At 35.9% G+C, this 26,977-nt stretch overlaps 1 protein-coding gene and 1 long non-coding RNA gene across 17 annotated transcripts in view; one reads left to right on the top strand and one right to left on the bottom strand.

The window, feature by feature from the left end:
• Positions 1 to 245: 245 nt before the first annotated feature.
• Positions 246 to 24,736, bottom strand: LOC127555152 (uncharacterized). The gene is made up of 3 exons (XR_007952170.1): positions 24,066 to 24,736; positions 18,013 to 18,156; positions 246 to 613 (listed from the first exon to the last, which is right to left on the bottom strand). It is a non-coding gene; the product is annotated as an uncharacterized LOC127555152 (long non-coding RNA).
• A 598-nt stretch (positions 24,737 to 25,334) lies between these two features.
• PICALM (phosphatidylinositol binding clathrin assembly protein) overlaps positions 25,335 to 26,977 on the top strand; it is a 124,164-nt gene continuing 122,521 nt past the window's right edge. For 7 of the 16 annotated variants that reach the window (XM_051987281.1, XM_051987280.1, XM_051987277.1 and 4 more), the window contains exon 1: positions 25,339 to 25,557. In XM_051987281.1, the coding sequence (XP_051843241.1) occupies positions 25,428 to 25,557 (130 nt within the window). In that variant the 5' untranslated portion in view covers positions 25,339 to 25,427. Of the gene's footprint in view, positions 25,558 to 26,977 lie in introns of all 16 variants that reach the window. The other 9 variants (XM_051987279.1, XM_051987278.1, XM_051987271.1 and 6 more) reach the window with 5 other exon arrangements.

Below are 26,977 nucleotides of genomic sequence, written 5' to 3'. Positions count from 1 at the left end.
CACTAGCTCCACTTTCTCATTACCTTTCACTTCTCAACCCTGTGCAATTTGCTTTCTTTCTGGGAAATGTTGCCATAAAGAGCTGATGTTAAGGTTTTCTCTGATCTTCTTACTGATAAATATAACTGCCTTTTAAAAAATCCTCACTGTTCTATTGTATTTAACTGTGGACTATCCATTCTATTTTTTTCCAAAAAATAAATTTATTGATATATTTTGTTTTCATATCACCTACATTTCTTTTATTTTATATGGGTATTTTAAATAATTTGTCCATTCTACATCTCCACCTCCTTCCACCCCAATCAAAAACAAAACAAAACCTTTTTGCAAAGTCCAACAAAATGAATCCCTACATTGACCATGTCCTAAAACATATTTCTGCATTTTAAGTTGATCACTTCTCGTTCAGTAGGTGAATGGTATATTTCATCTTCATTCCTTTGGTTTGTAGCTTGTCATTTCATTGATCAAAGTTCCAAAGTCTTTCCAAATTTTCTTCTTTATAAAGCTGTTTTGGTATAAATTGTTCTCCTAATTCTACTTTCTTCTCTCTAAATTAGTTCATGGAAGTCTTCCAGCTTTCCTCAGAAACCATCCATTTTGTTATTTCCTTCAACACAAAAATATTTTGTTACATTCATATATCATAATTTGTTTAGTTATCCACCAACAATTATTCAGTTGTTCAGTTGTGTCTAACTCTTCATGGCCCTGTGGATCATACTGTCCATGGAGTGATTTTGGATTTTGGAGTGGAATCTCCAGTGGATTAAGGCAAACAGAGGACATCCCTTATAATCCAATAGTTTTGCACATACAGATCTTCCCCTTTTTGTTTGAGTTTTGTGAGGCATAGGCCTAGTATAATATAGCTGGGTCAAATGGTATGAATATTTTAGTAAATTTGGGGAAATAATTTTAAATTGATTTGCTGAGTGGATCATCTAATTCACAGCTGATACATACACACATACACATAATGTATATTCACAGCATATATATATATGTTTTGCATATCATAGGACTTATAAAAGTTTTCTCATATACTCTCTTTTGTCATCTTTGCTAGTCAGTAGGACCTTGAAACTGCTTTAAATTAAATTTGTTTAATTATTAATTATTTAGAGCCTTTTAAAAATACAGTTGCTAATAGCTTGGATCTATTTTTTGGAAAATTGCCTTTAGTATTTAGAATGGCTCCAAGACTTATAAATTCAAATGAGTTCCTTATATATCTTAGATATGAAATTGTTATCAGAGAAATTTGCTATAAAGATTTTTTTCCCCAGGAACCTACTTCCTTCTAATTTCAATTCTTTCTATTTCTATTTTGTTTCTATTCGCTTTAATTTCTATATTCAATTTATTTGTACAAACCCTTTTTAATTTTATATAGTCAAGAATTCATCTCTTATTTAAGACACTATCTTCCATTCTGTTTATGATTTAAACTTTAATATCTGGGTCACATAATAATTTGGAGTTTATCTTGGTATATAAACAATCTCCCTCTTCCTTATACTTCCTTGATATTTTTCTTTCACAATTCTCTTACCTTTATGATTACTCATTCTATGTGTCTTTTTCTGGTTCCTTATGCTCCTCCTGCTTCTTAAAACACAAGGTTGTTTGCTAGATCTTTGCTTTTCTCTCTTTTCTTTCCTTAAAAATCTTATCAACTCACTTGCCTTCAATTTTCACCTCTATACAGATAAATCTACATATCTCTTGAAGTTATATCTCCATCTCTTTTGACCCTTTCAAACTTAATACATTTAAAACTGAATTTACCATCTTCCTCCAAATTTACTATCTTCTTCCAAAAACCTGTTCCTCAGCCCAGTTTATCTATTTCTGTTATTGGCACTACCATCCTTTCAATTACCCAAATTCAGAAACTTGGAGTCATTTTTAAATTTTCAACTTTTCTTCATTCTACATATCCAATTGCTTGTCAGGCTACCATTTTATCTCTCAAATTATCTCTCACACCTAAGCCCTCATTTCTATTTTCAATATAACTACATTTTGCTCAGTCCCTCAATTTTTCTGTCCAAACTATTATAATAGATTCCCAACTAGTCTTCCTGTTCATCGGCTATTGTCTCTTCAATATATCTTCCACATCTCTACCCCAAGTCATCTTAATGCACTACTGTGATGTCACCACTAAAAACCATGTTTCCAATTGCCTAGTGAATAAATTATATCCTCCTGATTATAACATTCAAAGGCACCTACAATATGGCTTTACCACATTTTTCCAGACTTATTTCATACAATTCATTTTTACATGCTCAGTATCCCAACCAATTTAGATTATTCCTTGTTCAGTGATTTCAGTTATGTCTGACTCTTTGTGACTCCATTCTGGGTTTTCTTGGCAAAGATACCAGAGTATTTTATCTTTTCCTTCTCTAGCCATTTCTTTCATAGCAAATTTGTAGATTTCCTTCAGAGCATGAGGAGCTCACTTTTTGACTCCATGAATCTTCTTGTGAAGGTTAGCGGTATACTCTCCGGGCACCATCTCATTGGTAGCAGAATATCCCTTTTTTTTTTTTTTTGCAAAAGCCATCCTGCCCAGAACCAGGTCAGAAAGGAAGGGAGCAGAGGATTGTAGGAAAACCTAATTTTACCTCTTACTCTTTATACTTCTTTCTTATGCTAATCTATTCTCTTCTGGTGCCTTTGTAGACACCATGTCCCATATCTACTTTTGTCTGCCTATATTTCTCTCTATCTTTAAGGTCTAACTCAGGTACTGAGATTCTTTCAGAAGCTCCTCCCTCTTCCCTCCCCCAGGTGAAAGTAATATATCTCTTTGAATTTCTTAGGAGACTTTTCTTATATCTATCTTTTCCCCTTATCTCACTCTTCTTTGTAATACTTATTTGTGTATTTGTTTTTTCCCCCTTTAAAGTTGAAAAGCCATTCTTGTTTCATATTTATCTATGCTCCTCCCTAGTCTTTTGATTGTTACTCTAATGACCTTTCTACTATACCAGGGCTTGGCAAACTATATCTAACCAACGTAAAAGCCATTGTTAGTTATCAGGCTATATAAAAACAAGCTGAAGATCAGATCAGGATGTAATTTACTGACCTTTGTATTCTACTACGATGCAGAATTAAAAACATAAATAAATATATACAGACGTATATATACATATACTCACAATCCCCAATTTATAAACAAGTTTAAAAGTTTATTTTAAAAGCAGTAACCTGAAATTCAGAATACTATATATTTAATATCAAAATGTTAACAGTGTTATTGATGCTTCCAGGATAATCCAGGAATTTTTAGTGTATAGATAATATATATAGTTTATAATATATACTTATAGTATATTTATACTATTTATACATAGTACTATTTATACATAGTATATATACTATATACATATATATATATAGTATAGCATATATTATATATAGTATATATAGTATAGTAACAATACTATATATGAGATTTTTTCCATAGTAACAATGGGAAAAAAACTCATATATTAAGCATTTATAGTGTGCAGAATATTCCCTTAGTCCCTGCAAACGATATAAAGTTGAGAGAAGCCATAATCCTTATTAAGCCATGGAAGAGCCGAGGCCCTGTACTAAGAGCATTTTAGAACCTAAGCAACATGTGATGGTAGTTCAGTGGGAAAATGCATTCAGAAATCTTTAAGGTTACAACTTCCCAATTTTCCTTCCTACCCAATACTGTCTTTTGCAGCAGGAACAAAGTAGTCCCTTTCACCTCCTCCTACTCACTAAGTGAACAAATAAGTGAATATTAAATAAGAACCCACCAACTCTTCTGACCATCATTGTTCTCCAAGGTTATTGACAACTCTAAGCAGTGGAGACTGACTCCTTTAGGTCACAGCTACTGATAGAGAACTGTCATTCCTTAGCAGAGGCTTCCACAGAATGAAGTTTGGAGATAAGGAGTGAGTTATTAAGGGGACAGGTAGGAGATTCCCAGGGGTTGAGGAATAAGAAATTAACCTCATGCTAAAGGTAGAAGTATAGTTGAGATGGGTTGAGTCTCAACTTTTCAATTAAAGCTACTCCCTATCACTTTCTCTACAATTTCTCCTAAAGCAATATCATTTTCTATGGTTGCACTGATCATTTCTGTTCTAACTAATCTGAAATCTCTGTCTCTTCTCAAACTCTCTTATGAACTTTAGTCTCTTATTTCCCATTTTACTTTGCCTGCCCACAACTTGTTTTTGCCCCTGGTCCTATCATGGATTATAGCTGAGCTGGTTCCAAGGCACTGATTATCACCCTTCCTGTTTGTGGAGGGGGAGGAGAAAAGGAGGATATTACTGCTGGGAAGTCCCTCTACAGGGAACCGTTGAACAAACAAACCAAAATTAGTAACCTGATCTGAAGTATAAATCAGGTCAAAACAAGAGTCACAAATTCTTCCAAACAGCCTTGTCCAAGGCAATGGACAAGTCTAAGTGGAGTTAGGGAGAATTCTTCCCCAAGTCTCCTGGGCTTGGTGTACCATTATTTGTGGGAGATAAAATTGATAGGTTGACTCCTAGGTCATTTTTTTTTTTTTCTAGCTAATGTCCTTCTCATTCCTACAAGGGTTGTAGGTGAGCCCTGACTTCAAGAGACAAATAATCATAAAGGATTCTTCCTAATCTTCCCAGACCAGAGGTAATGGGGAATGATCTTGCAAGTATAGAAACTGTCTATATGTGCACAATAAAGGAACTGATAAACATGAAGCAGATGCACATGAAATCAAAGAGATATATTGGTATGCTATTAGGTAATAGTGAGCCCTTCAAATTTGCTCAGCCGGGGAATTCCAGTGTATTGAGACTGATAGCCAGTTAGCTGGACCAAGGCATATAAATTTCTTTCATCCTTTCCCAAGCTGTAAAAAAGAATCCATTTACTGCCATATGGTTGACAACCCATTTTAAGGGTCTCTATCTACTAATTAGATTAATAACTTGGTGATGTTGGTGCTCCATATCTAGACATACAATATTCAGGAAAATAGCTTAATAAGCAATACTTGTTCAGTCCCAGGCAAAATGGGACATTAAATATTGCAAATTTTTTTTTCTTTTACTATGTTCACTATCTTATGATTTTGCAATTACATAATTAGCTTCCTACTTTGTTTCCTTGACTGGAATCATTCTTCTCTGATACATTCTTTAAACATCTTTCAAAAACTCTGTAACTCATAGTTCTGGATCTTACTATTTTTCTGCTCATAATTCTTCAGGGGCTTCCTACTGTCTATAGGAAAAAGATCAGTTCCTTGCCTGGCATCTGAGGATATCCACAGTTTGGTTCCAATCCATCTTTCTAGCTTTACTTCATATTATTTTTTTCTTTATATAATCCATTTCTAACCACACTGGATGTGTAATTTTCCCTGATTTTGCCCTGAAATTTCATATTCTGTATATTTGCACAGACTAGCTCCTTATGACTAGAATCCACTCCCTTCATAAAAGGAAATGCTTCGGATTTCCTCATTTCTGCCTTTTGAAATGCTCAGCTTATATTGCCTTTGGCCTAGCCATACCAGACCTAAAACTGTATTACAAAGTGGCAGTCATCAAAACCATTTGGTCTTAACTAAGAAACAGAGTGGTGGATCAATGGACTAGATAAGGTATATAAGACACAATAGTCAATAACTATAGTAATCTATTGTTTGATAAGCCCAAAGTTTCCAGCTTCTGGTATAAGAACTGACTATTTGACAAAAATTTCTGGGAAAACTATAAAATAGTATGGCAGAAACTAGGCATAGACCAACACCTCACACCCTACACCAAAATTAGGTCTAAATGGGTTCATGATTTAGACATAAAGGATGATATTATAAGCAATTTAAAGAAAGTAGGATAGTTTATCTGTCAGATCTTTGGAGAAAAGAGGAATTTAAGACCAAACAAGAAATCATTATGAAATGAAAATGGTTAATTATGATTTAATTTAAAAGTTTTCATACAAACAAAACCAGTGCAGCCAAGATTAGAAAGAAAGTAGAAAGCTGGGAAACATTTTTTCCCAGCCACTGTTTCTGATAAAGGCCTCATTTCTCAAATACATAGAGAAAAAAGTCAAATATATAAAAATTCAAGTCATTCCCCAGAAGATAAATGGCCAAAGGATAGGAATAAACAATTTTCAGCTAAACAAATTAAAGCCATCTATAGTCATATGAAAAAAAATTTTCTGAATCACTATTGATTAAAGAAATGCAAATTAAAACAACTCTGAAGTAACTACCTCACACTTATCAGATTGGCTAAGATGACAGAAAAAGATAATGATAAATGTTGGAAGAGATGTGGGAAAACTGGAACACTAATGCACTGTTAGTGAATTTACCTGACCATTCTGGATATGGTCTATGGATATTGGGACTATGCTCAAAGGACTACCAAACTATGCACATCCTTTAATCCAGCAATGGCATTACTGGGTTTGTATCCCCAAGAGATATAAAAGAGGAGAAAGGACCTACATGTGCAAAAATGTTTATTAGTAGTTCTTTGTGTGGTGGCAAGGAATTGGAAATTGAGTGGATGCCATCAAGTGGGGAATGGCTATATGTGAATGTAATGGAATATTACTATTATGTATGAAATGATAAGCAGGTTGATTTCAGAAAAGCCTGGGAAGACTTATATGAACTAATGCTGAATGAAATGAGCAAAGCCAGGAGAACACTGTATTCAGTAACAAGAAGATTGTGATGAGCAACTATGATGGACAGCTCTTCTCAGCAATACAGTGATGCAATTCCAATAGACTTATGATAGAAAATGCCATCCATATCCAGAGAAAAAACTATGGAAACTGAATGCATATGGAAGTATAATATTTTCACTTTTTAATTTTTTTCTTTCTTGTGATTTTTCCCTTTTATTCTAATTTTTCTTTCATAACAAGATTAATGTGGAAATATATTTAAAATTATTGTACATGTATAACCTCTATTGAATTGTTTGCTATCTTACAGAGCAGGGAAGAAAGAAAGGGAGAAAAATTTGGACTTCAAAATCTTACAAAAATCAATATTGGAAACAATCTTTCTGTATAATTAGAAAAAAATTTTTTTTAAACTATCATGTGTTACCTTTCCCATGAATCTTTTATTAATCTTTCCCAATTGAAAGCATTTTCTCCCTCTTTAGATTTTCTTAGGATACATTGGATCTCACATTTGTCTCTATTATATTCTGTCTTGCATTATACTTAATTATGTCTAAGACATACTCTTGGTAATAGGCTCTTACCTCTTTGAAGGCAAGGGCTATCTCATTTCTCCCTTTGATATCTTTGGTTATAATGCCTTACATATGGCAGCATCTGAATAATTATTTATTGAATTGAACACAAATAAGTGGTTATTATTGGAGTTTCTAGGGGCATGGAGAAGTCAATGGAGAAAATATTTGGGTATGGCAAGAAAGAACCAAAAAAACCTTTCAGCTCATATATCTCTAAGGGAATGGAAATACCACCTTTTTGTTATTCAGTCAGTTTCACATTTTTCATGACCTCTTTTGGGATTTTCTTGACAAAGATACTGGAATGGCTTCCCAAGACCTTTTTAATTCATTTTACAGATGAGAAAACTGAAGATTCCACTCTATCTTTCTCTATAGTCCAACCAAAATGACCTTCTTGCTGTTGCTCACGTATGACACTCTCATATTTGGAATGTACTTTTCTCCTCACTTCTACCTCTTAACTCTTTGAATCTCTTGTTTCTTTCAAGACTCAATTCAGAAACAACCTTCTACCATCAGAAAGTCTTTGCTGATTCCTAGCTCAGAGTGTCCTTCTCTATAAATTACTTTGTATTTATTTTTGTATAGTTTCTGTATATTCTCATTTACATACATGTTGTCTCTTCTGATAAATGTACACTTCTTGAGGGCTAGGATAGAACTTAGCATAATAAACATAATAAATTCTTTCTAATTAATTGAAGAAAACGTCTAAAGAATAAAAAGAACCACCAAAGAATGATTCCTTAGACAAGTTAAGGAAAAGCATTATCCCCGGTAAGGTATATCAAACAAGATAAGGAGACATTATCATCACTATTATTCAGAATAATGGTAAATAATAACTTACATTTAAATTATATTAATAATTACAAAGTACTTCAGCTAAGGAACAAGTGATTGTTTATTCCTTCTCATTTATAGTTTTCTCATTGAATCCTCAAATGATTATCTCATTTGATCTTCCTAAGAACACTGTGAGGTTAGTAATGAAAGAATTAACGCCCTTATTTTAAAAATGGAAAAAAAAATCTCAGCAAAGTTAATTATGGGATTCATCTTTCAGGTTGAACAAGATGATCTCTGAAGCACTTTATAAATCTGGGATCTTATGATTTTTGTACTTAATAAGTTTTAGAGAAGGTGCCTGTTAGCATTAGTAAAGGGAATCTTCTCATAAAGAAGTTTCTTATATCAATGAAATCAGAGATCCAGTTTCTTTCTCCCACTCTCCCATTACTTGCCCAAGACCATATAACTTAACTTGTAAGTAAGAACATTCCCATTTTGAAGTGATAACTCTTTCTTCCATCTCTCATTACCCTAAGTGACTCCTGGGCACAACATATTTTAACTTGTATCACAGTTATTTATCTACATGACTTATCCCCTTTTCAGAAGATCCATTCCCTGAGGGAAGGGACTATGCTGTTTTTCATCTTCATTTCTTAGCACAGCACACTGCACAATATTCAGGTTTAATAAATAACTATATAAATCAAATCAAATCCAATTCTTGTGCCTCAGATATAAAATCCACAAACATTTAGGAGGCACCCACTACTTTAGTATTGTCCTAGATCTAAAATTAACTGAGTTAGGACAAAGAAACAGGATGATATGTTGGAAAGAGACCAAGACTAGGAGTCAAAAGAGTAAGACATTATACTGGCTTCTGCCTCTAACAAGATATGTGATCTTGATAGATTATTTCACCTCTCTGAGTCTCAGGGCTTATCTATAAAATCAAGGTTTTGGAATAAACTGCTAATGTCTCCTTCAGCTCTGTTGTTTTATAATATCGGTTGTTTCTCTTTCCACTACTCCATCATGAAAACGTCCTGTGAGTTAGGACAATTGGGTCTGAATCTCAGTTTCAACACTTACTAGCTGTGTGATTTAAAATAAGTCCCTTTATCCCTCCAGGCCTCCGTTCCTCATTAGTAAAATGAGAGGATTAGAACTTAATAAACCTCAAAGTTCCAAATATATAATCTTATGACTTCATCTCCTGAATTTGTTTCCTCATCTGCAAAATGAGAAGAATAAAACTTGCATTGTTGAACTTACAAGATATGAATTCTAAGATGCTAAAGAAATATGATTATTATAATTCATTTATTCCCTATTTGCATTTTGTTTTGCTTTTGTTTTAATTTTTTTGTTTGTTTGTTTCCCAGTAAAATTTCTTCTTGAATTTTTCAAACTGGTTCTCAACTGAACTAACAGGAACAATGCAGAAATTTAAGAATTCTTTGAGGCCTAGTATGGTGGTAGTAGCCAAAGTCTTTATTTCCTAAATGAAGAAGAGGGAGACAAGCATTTAAGCACCTACTATGTGTTAATCATTGAGTTAAATATTTTATAAATATTATTTCAGATGATCTCATTTGATTGAAGTAGACTCATCAAAGATGGGAAAACTTAGAATAGCTAAAGCTAAGGGAATCATCTATAATTGTTCACTCTCTTTCCACTTAGTTTTTTCATTAAATCTTCAAATGATTCTAGTAAGTGGTTTCCTACATTACCCCAAAAGAAGTCAGGTGCTTTTAAGTATTTGTCTGAGTAGTACATACAAATATCCCATAATGCTTTTATCATTGCAACATAGTTCAAATGTGTTAATAGCTGCTAGAATTTTCTAATGACTTTAATTCATTAGGATTTTTTTTTATGTGACAATAGAGCAACTTTTAACAGATAACAGTTTTAATGAAGAAGTTTGAGTCTAGGAGAAAAGGATTGATCAGAGGATTAGAGAAGACAACATTCTTAAGTAAAGAGAAAAGTGCAACTGCTTCAAAACAAATAGTCTGTTTATATATTTTTCTTTTATAAATAGATAAGAAGGCTAAGTAAAACTTCAATTAATTAGCTGAACTCCTTTTAGTCAATGCTCTCAATTAGCCCATTTCTTGACTCACCCCAACTCTAATTTTGAGGAGAAAGAAACAAGAAAACAATTTCATACCAAAGATTAAGAAAGAAACATTTCCCAAGTGTTTCCTGAAGGAAATATATATTTGGTACCCTATCATCATACTAATCAGAGATTTATAAATATAGACCTTGAAAAGACCTTAGAAATCAAGTCCAGCTACTTCATTTTACAAATGAGGAAACTGAGGCACAAAGAAGTTAAGGAAATTGCCCAGAATCACAAAGCTAGTGTCTGCAATAAGTAGTATCTGAACTCAGGTCTTATCTCCAAGGCCTGCATATTCCAATCCTCACAGAATTTGGATTGAATATAACATCAGAAATATTTCTGCAAGATTCACACACATCTAAGAAATGTTCGATTATTTCAATAGAGTCTATTACTAAGGTAGAAGAGCAGACATCTATTCCTTAGAAAAATTTTCAAGTTGTGAAACAAAAAGCCATTTTTTAAGGAAGATATATAGCCACAAGGTATATATTTGAGATCATCATGTCCCACTCTTTCATTTTACATAAGAAGAAACTAAGATCTAGAAAATGTAAGTGATTTGCCCAAGTTCACACAGGTGGCAAATAAGAGAGAGGGAATGCAAATTCAAGTCTTCTAATTTCCAAGCCAGTGGTTTTTTTCATTGCAAATATCACACTGCCTCTCAATTAACCAGAATACTTCATTTCCCAAGTATTGTGGTTAGTTGATATTTTATGTAGTTCAATAAGATTATAGAATTTAGAACTAGAAGGAGCTCATTCCCTAGCTTATTTGGCCCTTCGCCTATTGGATCTGAGCAAGAATAAATATAGGGATAACTCTGTAGACAAGCCATTTCCAGAGGCTCATTACACAAAAACTATTCAAAGGAGGATTGTTTATTTAACTAGAGTACAGAAAAATTTCTGGAACCAAAGAAGTTTACTTATTTACATTTTGGATTAATAATTAACCTTCAGAATCCTTAATAATGTTTTTAAAGTAGGTCATAAATCTCTTTTTTTTTCTAGAAAGCATAGACTCAGCAAGCCAATTTGCTTAAATTTTATTTGATATATTTGACAACAATTTTTGGTTAACATTTTTTTTTTCATGCCAAGTACTGCATTTTTCATTTCCCACAAAATCAGGACAAACTGTACATCCCCCACTGTGTCCAGGGTTGATCTGGCTAAATGTCAACTATGTTAATTTGTATAAAGAAAACAGCAGCCCTATTTTTATCTGATTTTAAAATCCCACAAACAACTGAAGCGATTTCAGAGCAGAGCAAAGTGACTTAAATTGTACATGAAGCTTGGTAGATTTGTGTTTTTTTTTTTTTTTTTCTGCTTTTACTATGGCATGTAGAAATGCTGCAATAATTTTAGGACCTGTTAGTATCTATATTTTAATCACTAATTTTAGAGGGCTAATTTGGTGGTCAAAAATCTCTCTAAACTCCATTTAAATTAATTCTGAGAGGTGGATATACTAAATAATCTGTCAAACTAAAAAAAGAAATCTTAGTTTGAAATGTTGTTTTCCACATTTAAAAATGGTTAGCCTTAAAAATTGTCCAAGAATGAGTAGATTATATAATGTAATTGCATTAGTTAATTTGGATGTGGGAGGGGGACCTGGAGGTATAAAAGTTAAAGTATTGAACTTTGATAAATGTATTTGAACAATAACAAGATTCCAGAGAAATTGTGAGTTTTATCACATATATCATCAGTATATATTAATTATATTAAATTCAATATATTTAGTATTGTATTATATTCAATATATTCAGTTTATGAGGCATTTCAGTGAGACAGTAGAAAAAGCAGTAGACCTGGAGTCAAGAAGACCTGAGTTTTTATGTATGACTAAAGACATCTACTAAATGTGTGATCTTGAGCAAGTTGTTTAAAAATCTCCATTTGACTCAGTTTCCCCGAGTGTAAAGTGAGGATAATAATAGCATCTGCCTTGCAGAGATGTTGTAAGGATCAAATGAGCTAATATTGCTAAAAAGGCACATAGCACAGCACCTGTCAGACAGGAGATGCTACATAAATGTTTGTTCCCTTTTCCATTATTGTTATTATTAATTATTTTCCAGATTAATAGGCAATATAAAATGCAGGACTGAATGAATATGGTTTTTTTGTTTGTTTGTTTGTTTTTTTCTTAGGTGAGTTTGTGGTGATGTCAAAATTTTACTTTAAGATTTATAATGTGTTTTATGTCATCTTACTTGAGTCTCACAGTAATCCTGTGAGGTAGTATTGATATAATTACTTTTTAAAAAAAGAAGAAAAAACTTCTTAAAAAAAGAATGTCCTTTATTATTCAACAAGATTGGTTAAAACACTGCTTATATACCTGCTTGTAGGGGAGGTAATGGTCCCATTGTTCTCTGCTCAGATCAGACCACATCTCAAGTACTGTATTCATTGGGGGGGGGGGGGGGGGGGGGAAGGGCATATTTCAGGAGTGGCAATGACAAGTTGGAGTCTCTCCAGAAGAGGGTGGCCAGATTGTGAAGAAATTGGAAACTATGGAATGCAGGAAATTCAAGTAATTGGGAACATATAGCCTAGGGAAAAGAAGAGTTAGGACACATGCTCCCTATGTTTAAATAATTTGAAGGACCATTATATGAAAGAAGATAAAATGTGTTTTGCTTGGCCAAGAAACAAAAAACAGAACCACTGAGTGGAAGCTACAGGGAGAGATTTCGTTTTTAGGGATGTTGTAGGCTAGAGAATTCCTAAAGTCTGATTGGAGTGGATGGCTTTTGAATTTCTTCTAAAGTGAATATTCTATGATTTGTATGGCTTAGAGCTTCACCTATTTTTACAGTTTTAATGGTGGGATCTTGTTGGTGATGAAGTGAAGTGGTAGTAGCAGGAATTATAGTGATTTCAGATTTCTGACTATCAAGATTAGTAGTCTACTGAAGGTACTATTTTTTTTAATGATAGCTAGCATTTATATAGCTCCCACTATGTGCCAAGCACTGTATTAAGAACTTTATGAAATATTGTTTCATTTTTTCTTACAACAATCCTGAAAGGATTGCTATTATTACACCCATTTTATAATTGAGAAAACTGAAGCAAAAAGACATTGCGACTTGATCAAAGTAACACATAGTTAAGTCTTTGAGGTAGAATCTGAACTCAAGTCTTCTTGACTCCAGGCTTAGCTTTCTGTTCTTTCTGCCACCTTACTATCTTGTTTTACAACTGGGCTATGATCTATGATTTATAATAATTAGCATATACATAGCACTTTAAGGTTTGTATATGTGTATGAAACACATATTGACTTATTTGAATTTCACAGCAACCTATGAAAGACCATAATTCTTAAAAGATATAATTATCTCCCAGAAGAAACTGAGGTTCAGAGAAATTAAGCAATTTGCCTGTGATCATACACTTAGCAAGGCAGGATTTGAATCCAAGCCTTGCTGGTTCTACTGGGTTCTTTTCATAATGCTACATGCTACATTGCTTTTTATGGCATTTATGATCTGTGGTATTCTGTTAGTCTCTGGTAAATTTTACCTAATAAAGAGTAACATGTAAAACCCAACTGCCCAGAGTCATAATTGTTATCTTATCTTGTGATCAAGTTTTTAATTAACCAAGGCATTATGCAAGTAGAGGAATAAGTGAGTAGACATAACATTGGCATCAGGTTTGGGGACATTTGAAAGATACTGGAGGAATAATACACTTCCCTTTTTATTTTATTTTTAAGGAAAATAATATTTAATAGGTCCCTTTTTGGTCTTTTCATGAGTGCTATATGTTCCAGGATGCTGTATTGAACTGGGTTACCTCAGACTTACCATAGTGCATTGTCTAGAGTTTTATATTATAAGTCATCCAATAAGAATTTGTTAAGGATTACTCTGCTCCAGGACTATCATTCCATGGCATCCCTACTATGGATTGTTGCACTTACTCCCTTTCTCCTTAATCATAGCTATGTGATTTCTTGCCTTTCCCTTATTGAATTATAGTCTTTGACACTAGAGGCTTTGTCATAACTAGCTGTTGATCTAATGCTTTGCACACAGTAGAAACCTAATGCATATTAGTTGAATGAGTACAGTGTGGTACTCATGGTTTTCTCTCTGGGTGAGAGCAGGTTTCTTGGGGAGGTTTTCTGGAGGTAGCCTTAGTATCAGTTCAGATCAATAATTACCCCAAATGCAGCCAGGTGATAAAAGTTCAGATCTTTTATTGTCTCCAATATAGCCCGGTTAGCTTAGAGGCCTATCTCTCTGCTTGGTTCCAAGAACTCCCTCCAAATGTCTCCAAATCCAAAGGTTTGTCCTTCAGTCCTCCAGCCAGCCAAGTGGAAAATGGAATGGAGAGAGGGCTTCTGGCTCTCAATCTCCAATATAGCCCAGTTAGCTTTTCTTAGAAGCCTCTTTCTCTCCTTGTTTCTAAGAGCTCTTACAGCTTTGTCCTTTGCTTCTGCCTCTGCTTTCTTCAGCCTCCAGAGCCAGCACCAAGTTGAATCTGTCTTGCCTCTGAGGAGCTCTTGCAGCTTTGTCCTTTGCTTCTGCCTCTGCCTTCTTCAACCTCCAATTCCGCTGAACTCTCTTGACTGGGCTTATATATGACTCTTCTGAGAGAATGGGATTATTGGTTTTCTCCCATAGTGCTCTCTGGCCCTAAGAGCTTCAAGGGAGGTGTGAATTCGGATATCTCATACTAAACCCTGAAATCTCCCAAAAGTGTGAACTCCAGTGAGGAAAGGTGTGAACACAAGCATTGTATCAATTACACTGAGTTAAGACTAGGATTCTAACATCTCCCTTGAATTATCACCTTGGTTCAAGTTGAGTTAACACTAGGATTCCAACAGTACAGGATTAAATTGTCTTCATATATTTTAGTTGCATAGGCTGGGCAGGGAGGGAAGGGTTGAAAAAGAGTAGACTCGTTGATGAGATCACAGACCCAAGAAGCATCAAAGTATTTTGTCAGTTGCAGGTATACTTCATGTAATGTTGTTCCAAAGTTATTTTATCATGTTGCCATTTGACTGGGAGCCAGGAATGCATATTGGATAACCAGCACCAATATAAATTAGGAATTGAGCCTCATCAGTGTTAACTATCCCTATAGAGTTAATTGCTTCCTTATAATGCTGTTTTGATTGTTCAGAGACTACCTAAGTGCCTGACACATAGTAGGTACTTAGTAAATTCTTATGGACTGTTTGACTGATTGTCTGGCATCTTATTTTTATGAAATCAGTTGATATTGCTAAAGAAGAATATATGTATGAGAATACTTCATTTAATTTGGTTCTATTCTTAGGAGGATTTTATTGAAGTTTGAGGATAGAAGATCACTTGGTTTTCAAATTAGTGATAAAATGAATTATTTCAAAAGAACCTGAGATACACATATATATACATACATATATACACATATATGTAAATATATATATATATATCTACTGAAATTTGCATGACAGGAACTCATCATATTGATTAATATATTTATCTCCCTTGTATGCTTGATAGGATTTTAACACTGGTGTTACCATACTGTAACAAGCAATGGTCTCCCAGAACTTGGCAAAGGAGAAAATCAGATGCTTGAACACTAAAATATGTATATTAAGTTGGATTTTTAAAAATAATAGTAGTTGTTCTAATGTGTAACTGAATTGGGGTGGGGAGAGACTTTTTTCAAACCATCTAAAGACCTGTCTTTGTCTCACAGAGCAAATTTTTTGGATGAATTACACATTAAAGTGACAACCCTTGTGTCTCTAAAATGGTTAATTATAGTGCAATGGCAGGTTGAATCGACAATCAATTCTAAATTTAAAGATTCTTATAATTTTTAATCATTTCTAGTAGGCTTAAAATTTGTCATGGTTCTTAGCTAAAAAAGTTATCTTTTTTTTTTTTCAAATCCTATGAAAATACACTGAATTCTTCTGGGATTTAAATGACCACAAGGAAATGAGGTAATGGTTGTTGTTGTTTGTCCTTAGTTCTAGAAGACCATGACATCAATGGGATGAGGAGCCATGACATGCAAATGAATTTGATTTAAGTGAGGGAGAGCTGTGCCAGATCACCTGCCTCATTTTCTCCTCCAGAGCTATTTGGGTCCAGAGGTCAAATATAGATCAGGATGACTGGAGATGGCCCTGGCCCTTGGGGGAATGAATCAGAGGACTGACAGAGACATGAGAGAACTTTCATTATATCCTACCTTCAAGAAGAACCTTATTTAAATACTTCAGACATTAGAGAATCTACTTGGTTTTAAAATATCTCTAGAAAAAGATTCCTTAATTTTATATGATAACTTATTCAATACTTATTAATTTTCATTATTTTGAAGTTATTTCTTACAGATACTCTAGATTTTACATGCTCACTTTCTCTTGTTCTGGATTTAATGAAGATTAACAAAAACAACAACCCTATTGACTACCTCCTTTGTTAAAATCCTTCCTAAATTGTGTCCTTAATAAGTCATCATTCTACCTCCTACTTCTAATTTAGTGCCACTGAACTGGGATAAACAAAATTTATAAGATTGTTCCAGTTTGGAGAATAGCAGTATTTTCATAGTATCCTAGAGCTGAAAGAGAAGTCAGAGGCCATTTAGCACAATCTACACTTGGATAGGAATTGCTTCTATATAATATATCCTGACAAGTGGTCAAGATCTGTTTGAAGTCCACTGATGTCACTTGAAAAGCCACTACTTCTCAGTCAAACCATGTCTTTTTTAGGATAGCTTTAATTGTTAGGAAGATTTTCCTTCTGTTATGCTTAAATCTAACTGTTTTCAGCATCTAACTCTTGCCCCTAATTCTGAACTCTGGGGACTAATCTGGAAAAACTTAAATATTCTTCCACATATTAATGCTACAGTTAAATATTGCTATTAGTCTCCTATAAATATTTTTTAAAATAACCTCCATTTCTTCAGTCAATTTTTGGATGATATGATCCTCAGTCTTCTTGCCAGCTTAGTTATCCTTATCTAGATGAGTTCCAGAATGGGTCTGATCAGAACAGAGTACTATAAGATTCTCACCTCCCTGAAATCTAAGACCAAGTTAACTGTTTTTGAAGGGGATGGGGCTGCTTTGTCATACTGTTAATTTAAACTGGGCTAACTCCCTTCCCCCAACATTTTTTCAAATTAAATTCTTTTTAGTCATGACTTCTTTATCTTGTACTTGGGGGTTGCTTTTTGTTTTTTTTAAACACATTTTGTTTATTCTTATTAAATGTGAGAAATCTTTTTCAATCCAAGAATACAATTTCAAAGAATTTTCAGGAATGAATAGGGTAGAAAGTCAGTAATAAATTTTTTTACTAGTCCTTTTGTCTTAAAAGTACTATACATGCATATGACATAATTTTTTATGGCCATTGAATATTCTCAGATTGGATGGGGGCAGTCAGGTCATCCCTAATTTCTAGGAAAGATGACAAAGCTATTGGAAACTATATAACTATTTTGTAGAGTCTTAAGGCACGAGAAAGATAATCTTAAAATATGGTATAATTTATGCCTAGTCAATAACTAAGAAATGACTTCATTGCATCCCAACATTGTCCATACAAGAATAAAGTCCATTCAGAGCTCAGAAAGAGGAAATTGTCTCATTTAATATTCATAAACCAATTGTCTCCATTCTTCAGGACTTCAGGATAATCTTTTCCATGTACTGTACAAGTTTTTCCATCCCTTAAATTGTCCAACTCCATTTTTATATATGTTCTGTTGAAACGTATTGAAATACCTTATTTTGGCTTGGAGGTGACCTTGGGTTCTCAACCGAGGATATGCTGATAAATGTTTAACAACCTCCCCTCTGGAGAAAAATGCACTGACACTTTAAATTTTTATCTCCATTATTAACGCTTTCTCCATCAGTTTTCTAAGTCTAGAAAATCAACAACAAAAAAAATTAAATCAACCCCTGGCATGAGGATCATTTGGCAATTTCTAAGGGTTAAATGCTTAGAGTGAAAATTTAACAATTGGTTTCCAGCTTGAATTGGCTCTACTATATCCCTGCTCTCACCCTTGCTAATATAATACAAGGCAGTCCTACAAAGCTAAACAGATTTTGATTATGGGTTTGGTGATAATAGTTTGTAGATTTGTTGTCCTATGACTACCCCGATCATCTACATATTTGTTTGCTTATTATCTCCCTTATTAGATCACGAGCTCTTTAAGGGTAAGGATTGTCTTTTGCCTTTCTTTGTATTTCCAGGTTTAGCACAATAGCAGGCACTTCAATGCTTATTGATTAACTGACTACTTATCTATCAATCAACAACAGATATACAAAGACAAAAAAATGAAACAGCTCTTATGCTTAAAGGAGTTTACAATCCAGATAGGATATAAACAAGATAATTTAAAGAAAGGATCTAGGGAAGCAGGAAAGGCTTCATGGAGAAGTGCTACCTATGCTAAGTCTTGAAAGCAACTATTGTTTCTAAAAAGTGAAGGTGAAGAGGTATTCATTTCATTTCAAGCATGAGGTAACAACAGTGTAAAAGCATGGCAATGGACTTTGGAATACTGCATAAGAAATAAGAAAGGCAATGAGTTTACCATTAAGTGTAGGAAGATAAGAGTTGGCAAAGGCAATTTCAGCCTATCATGAAAACTTTTAAAAGCCAAACAGTGACATAGATTTTATCTTAGAAGCAATAGAGTAATTAGAATATATTGAATAGGGGAATAACATAAGATCTTGACATCTTGACATAAGCTGATCTTGACAGAGAAAAGCAGGGAGAGACTTTTAAGGGGGATAAATTAGTAGATCATTTCAGTAGTCTGAGTGAGCAATGATGAGGCCTGAAATGGGGTGACCACTATGTGAGTGAAGAGAAAGGATCAGATGTAAGAGATGAAGTGGACAAAATTTAGTTACTGATTGGATATGTGGGGGTACAGGGAAATGAAAAGTTAAGGATGACACCAAATTTGTAAACCTGGGTAACTAGGAGGATTGGTAGTGGTAACTTCAATTGAAATAGGGAAGTTACCAAGAGGGGTAGTTTTTAGAGGAAACATTATAATTTCTGTTTTGGATATGTTGAATTTGTGATGACCATAAAACATTCAGTTTCAAATGTCTAATAGGTAATGATGCAGGAATGAAGAGACTAGGAATGGCTATATATATATATATACATAGGAGTCACTCGTAAGGACTGAGGAAAACATTAAGAGTGAAAAAATATATAGAGAAAAAGAAGTCAGGCAGACACTCACAAAGGATTTGGATATAGACAAAGATTCAGCAAAGGCTACTTAAAGAATGATGAATTTTTCAGGAATATTAACTCTTGAAATTTATTTACATATTTATAGACAAATCATAAGAATAGTTAACATTTATATGGGGCTTTAAGATTTGTAAATTACTTTGCACAATTTTTTTCCCTCAAGGCCTGTGAGATATCTATTAGCCCATTTTATAAATGAGAAAACTGGAATTGAGGTTAAATGACTTGCTCAGGGTCATACAACTAGTGTCTATAAGGCAGTATTTGAACTCTGGACTTCTTCACTCTACCATTTGGCTATCTACTCGTTGCAAGATATTGCTTCCATAAACTTTGGCTTTGTGGAAGGAGGATCCACTTGACAAAATTACAGATTCTTTAAGTATTAAAGAAGTCAGATCTAAACTAATGGTAACATCTAGTTTCAGCCTCCAGAGAGTGCTCTCAGTATCAGTTGCACTCTTCTCAAGCTCAGTGTGGATTAACATTTCAGAGAAGAGAGTCAGCAAAAGAGAGATCAAACCTCTCTGTCCCTGGCTAGCTCTTCATATCCCCTCCAGAATAAAGTGCTGAACAATCATGTATGATATAGTAACAAAAGCTCAAAGGTTTTCTTCATGTGATAGATAGCAGTTTCCCAAGCAGGCTATTTGCTGCTATTGTATTTCTCTATTAATTTCTCTATGAAGCCATCAGATCCTTCCCAGTGGCTTTGACATCTTTCCTGGGACCTAATTTAGCAACTACAATTTCATGTAAGCCAGACCAGATAGTTCACATAAAAGTTCATGTATGGTATAAATGGGGTCATTGGGTGTATGTGGGGAAGTCATGGGAGACGAGATTTTGATGGCCTGAATTTCCCTATGGGGATTCTCTCAGCAACAAGCTAGTTTCAATGAAAGATGTATTGATAATAGGTCAAACAAAATGCTTTGTAAAGTGCGATATGCTATACATAAATATGAATTGTAATCTCATTTTTCTGAAGTACTTGTAAAGCCAGATAGTTTTTCTAATTTTATTACTAATTGGGATGAAATTAGGGAGGTTTTACAATATCATACTAGCTATAAGAACTGTATGCTAGATCTGACTTGGTGACCATGGGCTAAACAATTAACTTATTTAAGCTTCATTTTCTTCTATCTACAAAATAAGGACAATGATACTTATTCTATTTAATTAATTGGTCACTAAGTTTTCCCAAACAAAACAGATTTAGCATTTCACCAACTACCATAAAATGTATGGTGCCCTAGCCAGACTATATATATATATATAAAATTATAGGATAGGCATGAGGACAAATGTGTACGTTTGTAAGAGTGGTTTTCATCAAACGAAGGGGTAGATATAAAACGTCTTCACTGAGTAACTTCAAAGGGTTTTTATTGGCTAGATAGAGGAAATTGGAACACATGAAATTCTTAATAATAGATTTGGATAATAATGCTTATCTTTGGCATTTACATCCCTTTATTTCCATCTTTCTACATTTCATGTGTCATACAATGGTATATTTTTAAAAATAACTTTTTAATTTTACAAATACATGCAAAGATAGTTTTCAACATTCACCTTTGCAAAACCTTGTGTTCCAAAATTTTCTCCCTCCCTTCTCCCCACTCTTTCCCCCAGACAGCAAGCAATCCAATATAGGTTAAACATGTGCAGTTCTTTTAAAAACTTATTTCCACATTCATCATTCTGTGCAAGAAAAATAAGATCAAAAGGAGAGGAAAAAACATGAGAAACCCCACCAACCAAACAATAACCAAAAAAAACTCAAAAAGTTGAAAATACTATGCTTTGATCAACATTCAATCTCCATAGTTTTCTCTCAGGATGAAGATGGCTCTTTCCATCCAAGTCTATTGGAATTGCCTTGAATCACCTCATTGTTGAAAAGAGCCAAGTCCATCCCAGTTGATCTTCACATAATCTTATTGTTACTGTGTACAATGTTCTCTTGGTTCTGTTCACTTCATCAGCATCAGTTCATGTAAATCTTTCTAAGCTTTTTGAAATCAGCCTGCTTGTCATTTCCTATAGAACAATTACATTCCATTACATCCATATACCACAAGTTAGTTAGCCATTCTCTAATTGATGAGATTCAACAGTTTAATTTAACATATGCTTATATCTGCATACTGGTTCAAGTGTGGAGACTTTCTAAAATGACACCATGATGATGAAATAAAATACAATGAAAATTCAGCATACAAATACTAACATGGTGTAATGGAAAGAACACTGATTTTGGAGTCAGTGTACCTTGGTTTGAATTCTAGTTTTGTCATTTAATTTTGGATGAGAATGGTGATTTCATCAGGGTAGAAGTCTCAGTGAGGAGCTTTTTCTAATACTTCAGATCTGCACTTTGCATTTTGGCTTGGCTGCTCCTTGGAGAACTATCTCCAACACTGAAAGGTTAAGTGATTGGCTAAGGTCAGTTTTACCACCAGTCAAATATACACAATAAGTACCTATTTTACAAGATCATCTATTTCATTTTTCTTTTTTGGTCATATTTTAAATGCTTGAGTAAACCATATCTTGCAGATGACTTTTATCATATGACCATAGACAAGTACATCTTTCTGAGATTCTGTCTTCTAATCTATAAAATGAGGGAGCTGAACTAAAGGATTGCTACAGTTTGTTCCAATTCTAAAATTTTTTAACTCTTTGGACAATACTTTTCATAAAGTTTTTTTTTAACTTCATAAATGAAGTAAATAATGTATTGTAAAGACTTCTTAACTCTAAGTTAGGACTTAGATTCAGATGTTTAATAGTTGTATGGTCATGGGTAAGTCACAGTCTCTCTAAGCCTTAGTTTCCTCATCTGTAAGCATGAAAATACCTATAACTTATGTCAAAGAGCTATTGTCAAAGAGTTACTATTCACTAAATATTTTGCAAACTTTAAATTATATATATATGTGTGTGTGATATACACACATGCATATATATAGTCAATTGTTATATTGTTTCCATTTTACAAATGGGATTATTGAACCACAGAGCTCTCCAGAGTAGGTCAGTCACATCAATAAATAAAAGTTTGAATACTCTTCTGTGCTAAATAATAACTTATATGCATTTGTCTTATGCATTAAACATCATGTATTTGGCAGAACTAAAATATGGTTCCTCCTATTTGACCTTAGCTAGGGTGTTTCCCCATAAAAGGCACAGGCTGATTTGAAATGTGTCCAATGTAATCCATAGATGGAACAGGGTAGCAATTTGAAACCTGCAAGAAGAGTAGAAATGATAATGAGGAACTTGATAAGAGTTGTCCTGAAGAACACCATTCCTTTTGCCAGTAGATTCACAGACAAGTCATGCTTTGGCATATTTAATTTCACTTTAGGAGACATTTATTAAGTACCCACTATATTTACAGTATTCTGTGGTTACAAAAACAAAATAAAACAAAACATGCCAGTTTTGCCTTCAAGGAGTTAACATTCTGTTAAACATAACCATAACCCTGGTAATATATAAACCAAAGATGATGGACTAAACTATCACATAATTTAGAGAATACAATTTTATATCACCTCCACATAAGATTTTATCTACTTGTTTGAACAAAATACATTGTTAGCAGGTCTGGTATATAAGGTGAATAATATCTGTCAAAAAGGGGGTGGGGTGTAACATAAGGAGAATTCTGCATAATTTCCAATATTTTGTTTTTAGTACATGACTTCTACCAGTTTTACATTTCTTGTCACCAGTCTAAAATATTGTATTCTAAAGTCTGGGTATCAGATTGAGAATGTAGAGTTCCTTTAATTCAAATTCACCAAGATTACATTATTGATAAGTAAAAATTTGTAGATTTTTTTAAAAGTTAAATTTGGGGCCTTAGTAAAGATATGAAGAAGTATGAGTAGACCTAGCCACATATATCTTCAACTTGTGCACTTCTCTACTACCTTACTCTATATAATTACCTACTCTTGTATTTGTGCAAGTGAGTGTGGGCTCCAGATTTATGAATAAAATATTTTGTGGCTATAATTCTTATTAGATTTGAGCTTAACAACAATAACAACACAAGAGCCTAATATCCCATACATACATTGGCATCTCAGTAATTTTAAGGGCTCTTCCTTTCCTTAAGGGAACAAAGGACAAAGTTCTTAAGGCTAATATAAGTCCATAGGTATTTATTACATGATTAGTAATGTACCAGGCACTGTGCCTATGGCCGAAAATTTGATGCAGTTGGTTGGTTGGTTGTCCTTCGTTCTGGAAGAGGATAAAATGACTCTGTTAGGATCCAGCTATAGTGTTTCTGACTGAGGCTGATCAAATACACATGCACAGGTGTTTCCGTACACATGTATGTGTATACAAGTATGTATAGATATATATTTGCATGGGTGCATACACGTGTATCTACATCTATATGTATAAACATATATGTCCCCCCCTTAAGAGGAGTAATAGAAAAAAAGGAGAAAAATAGAAAAGAGGAAAATATAAAAATAATAGAAATAGTGACAATGGTGAGTCCTACCTCTTACTCAACTCCTTCTTTGGTCAGGTCTAATCACCACCCGCATTCATCCTTGTAGGGTTAAACTAATCACTGCTGACATCACCCCACCGTTTCCTTTTCTAAATTCCAACAAAGCTATGTGTTTCCTGTTTTATGGGACACTCTAGGGAGAAAGAAACTGCCCTTTTTGGTGTCTAAATTTAGGTAGGCTTCAAAGGGGCAGTGGTAGTGCTGGTGAACAAAAGGTGAAATTCTTAAAACAATTCAAAGAAAAATAAGTAATTTTTCTGGGCTAAGATGGGAGTGGTTAAGGAGACACCCACTTTTGGCAGCAAGGTGTAAGGACTTGTGACAATCTGGCTTGCCACAGGTAAAGGGATCTTCCTAATCTATGGAATGGAGACCTATTTTAGGCATGTTTCTGCTTCTTTGAGAGAAATCTAGGGGATACCTTAAAACATGTTCTTCTCCCAAACAAGACTTCTCTAGGGAAAGGCAGAAGGCGCGGCAGCAGCGGCAGCAACAGCTCATTGCCCATTTTTCTGGCTTCCCTCAAAGGAGGGTGGGAAAGCGCGGGAGGGAAGGCGGGAGTGCGCGCGCGACCCTGCTTGGGCCTAGCTCGCGCACCACCTCCACTCCCCGCTTTCTTCGCTTTCCTCCCTTCCCTCCCCCTGCTCCTCTCCTACTCCCTCCCCCCCCCCCCCCCCCACGCCTTCCCAGTCCACTGTAATCATCACAGGCCCAGCCTGGGGCGACCTGTTGTCAGGGAGCGTCACGTGACGCAGCCGCTCGGAGCTGCGTTCCCTCCCTCCTCTCCGCCTCCTGTTGAGCCCGCGGGGCGGGTTCCGTCACGTAATCCGGCGTGATCCCCGCCCCGCTTTTCTCTGGCCGCTCCAGGGAGGGGAGTTGGGAGAGGAAAGGGAAGGGAAAAAGAAGGGAAAGGGGAGGAGGAGGGAGGGGGCAGGGCAGGAGGGGGAGGGGCGGTGCCGAAGTCACGTGATCCGGGGGCAGCCCGGAAAGCTCCGAGGAGGAGCCTGGCGCCGCCATTTTCCTGCAGCTGCCTGTCCCTCTCGCCCTGCCCGGCTCCAGCTGACCAGAGAGGGGGTGGGCTGAGCTGAGGCGGGGGCAGGGGAGTGCCCCGGACTGTGTCCGACCCTGCGGGTGACAGCCGCCCGTTCGCTCGGGGCTCGCGGTGGCCGCGCCGGGTCCTGAGCCCCGCCCCAGGCCGGGAGGCGGGGAGGGAGCCCGTGGGGGGTGGGCAGGCCGGCCGGGGGTGCGGCGGCGGCGGCGGCGGTGGGGGGGGGTCCCCCGGCGCTTGGGGGTCCCAGTCCCCGCCGGTTGCGGAGCGGGAGGGGCGGCGGAGGAGGCAGCGCCGCCGAGATGTCGGGACAGAGCCTGACGGACCGGATCACTGCCGCCCAGCACAGTGTCACCGGCTCAGCCGTCTCCAAGACAGTATGCAAGGCCACGACCCACGAGATCATGGGGCCCAAGAAAAAGCACCTGGACTGTGAGTGAAGCCGAGAGTAGGGCCCCCTTAGCCTCCCATCCCCGGTCCCCGCCAACCTCCTCTGCCTGCTTATTTGCCCGCCTCCCCCGTTGATTATCGGGTCTGGGCCACCCCTGGTGCCCCTTTGGCCTCTTCGAGCGCACCTGCCTCTCGGGCTATATCTTAACTCCCTCGGACCCGGCACCGGCTTCTGACAAGTCACTCCCCCCTTTCCCCGGTGCCTCTTGAGACCCTCCTTCCCTGTTTGGCTCTCCGCCACCCACCCCCTCCGGTACGCTACAGACCCTTCTGCGCGGCCAATCCGCTGATCTCCTCCTATCTCGAAGTCCTCGGTTCCTATCTGCTGCTGCCTTCTCCCACCCCTACCCCGCCCTGTTACCTTGTTACTCTTACCAAATCCTCATCCCTCTCCTCCCGGCTCTCTTCTGGCCTGTCACGTCTAATCATCCTGGGGTTTTTGCATTCCCCTTTCCTTCCCCCTTCCCGTTAGCTTGCTTCATTTTTCCATACATACTAAAATTTGGGGAGCATAATCCCTGGCCCCTAGACACACTCAGTTCAGCACCAAAGTAAGAAGTGAATTAAAACTCCCCTAACCTAAAATGTATCCTATATCCTTTCCCGGTCAGCTTCTTCTTCCTTTTGGTGTTATGTTTTCAATCTTTATATTCCTTCACTTTCAAAAGCCCCTGTCTCTTGTTTGTTTTTTTCTGCACAGATCTAGAGTTCTTTTATCTTCTTTTCTATCATACTCGACTTTATTACAGATTATCTTCTTTGTCTAGGAGAGTGAAAGTAAGGAAAGCAGGGTTGGGCTTTAAAAGGAGGTGGTGATGGTGATGATGGTGGTGTCATTCTTGTAGGAAACTGAGCTTTTCAGTTGACTGTGGTGGAGTTTAATCCATGTTTACTGGGATGAGTTTAATATCAGGCTGTCATGACTTCCATCAAACTAAGTCCTGTAAAATGGGTTTGGTGACCCTGCTGAATTGCTGGAACTCATAAGTCGGTATTTTCGACTTAGAGGGGAGAGTATGTGAAAATTATTGAATTTGGAGCGGTTATAAATATATTTGACTTGATGCTTCCAGTGTCAAACGTATTAGGCTCTTCCCACGTTTGATATAGTTGTTGGGCGGTGTAATTCCTGAATTATAATGATTTTGCTTAATTTTATTTGTGTTGAGCTATTAAGATATGCTCTATATTTGTTTGAATTATTAGTTACTTGGCTTCATAGCACTGTTTCTTGGCTTTCTAAAAAGAGGTACCAGAAAGGCTCCTTTCCCCATTTTTCAGATATGGAAACCAGGAATGCTGTTTTTTTTTTTTTTTTTTTTTCCTATTCCCTTGTCTTATCTTAAAGTATAAAGCTCAATGGATTATTCAAGCTTTGACTTAAGAGGTTTGACTAGAAGCT

This window comes from Antechinus flavipes, chromosome 3 (assembly GCF_016432865.1).
Source record: "Antechinus flavipes isolate AdamAnt ecotype Samford, QLD, Australia chromosome 3, AdamAnt_v2, whole genome shotgun sequence".
Lineage (NCBI taxonomy): Eukaryota > Metazoa > Chordata > Mammalia > Dasyuromorphia > Dasyuridae > Antechinus > Antechinus flavipes.
The sequence above is the reverse complement of the archived record's forward strand: the minus strand, read 5'-3'. Positions and strand labels throughout refer to the sequence as shown.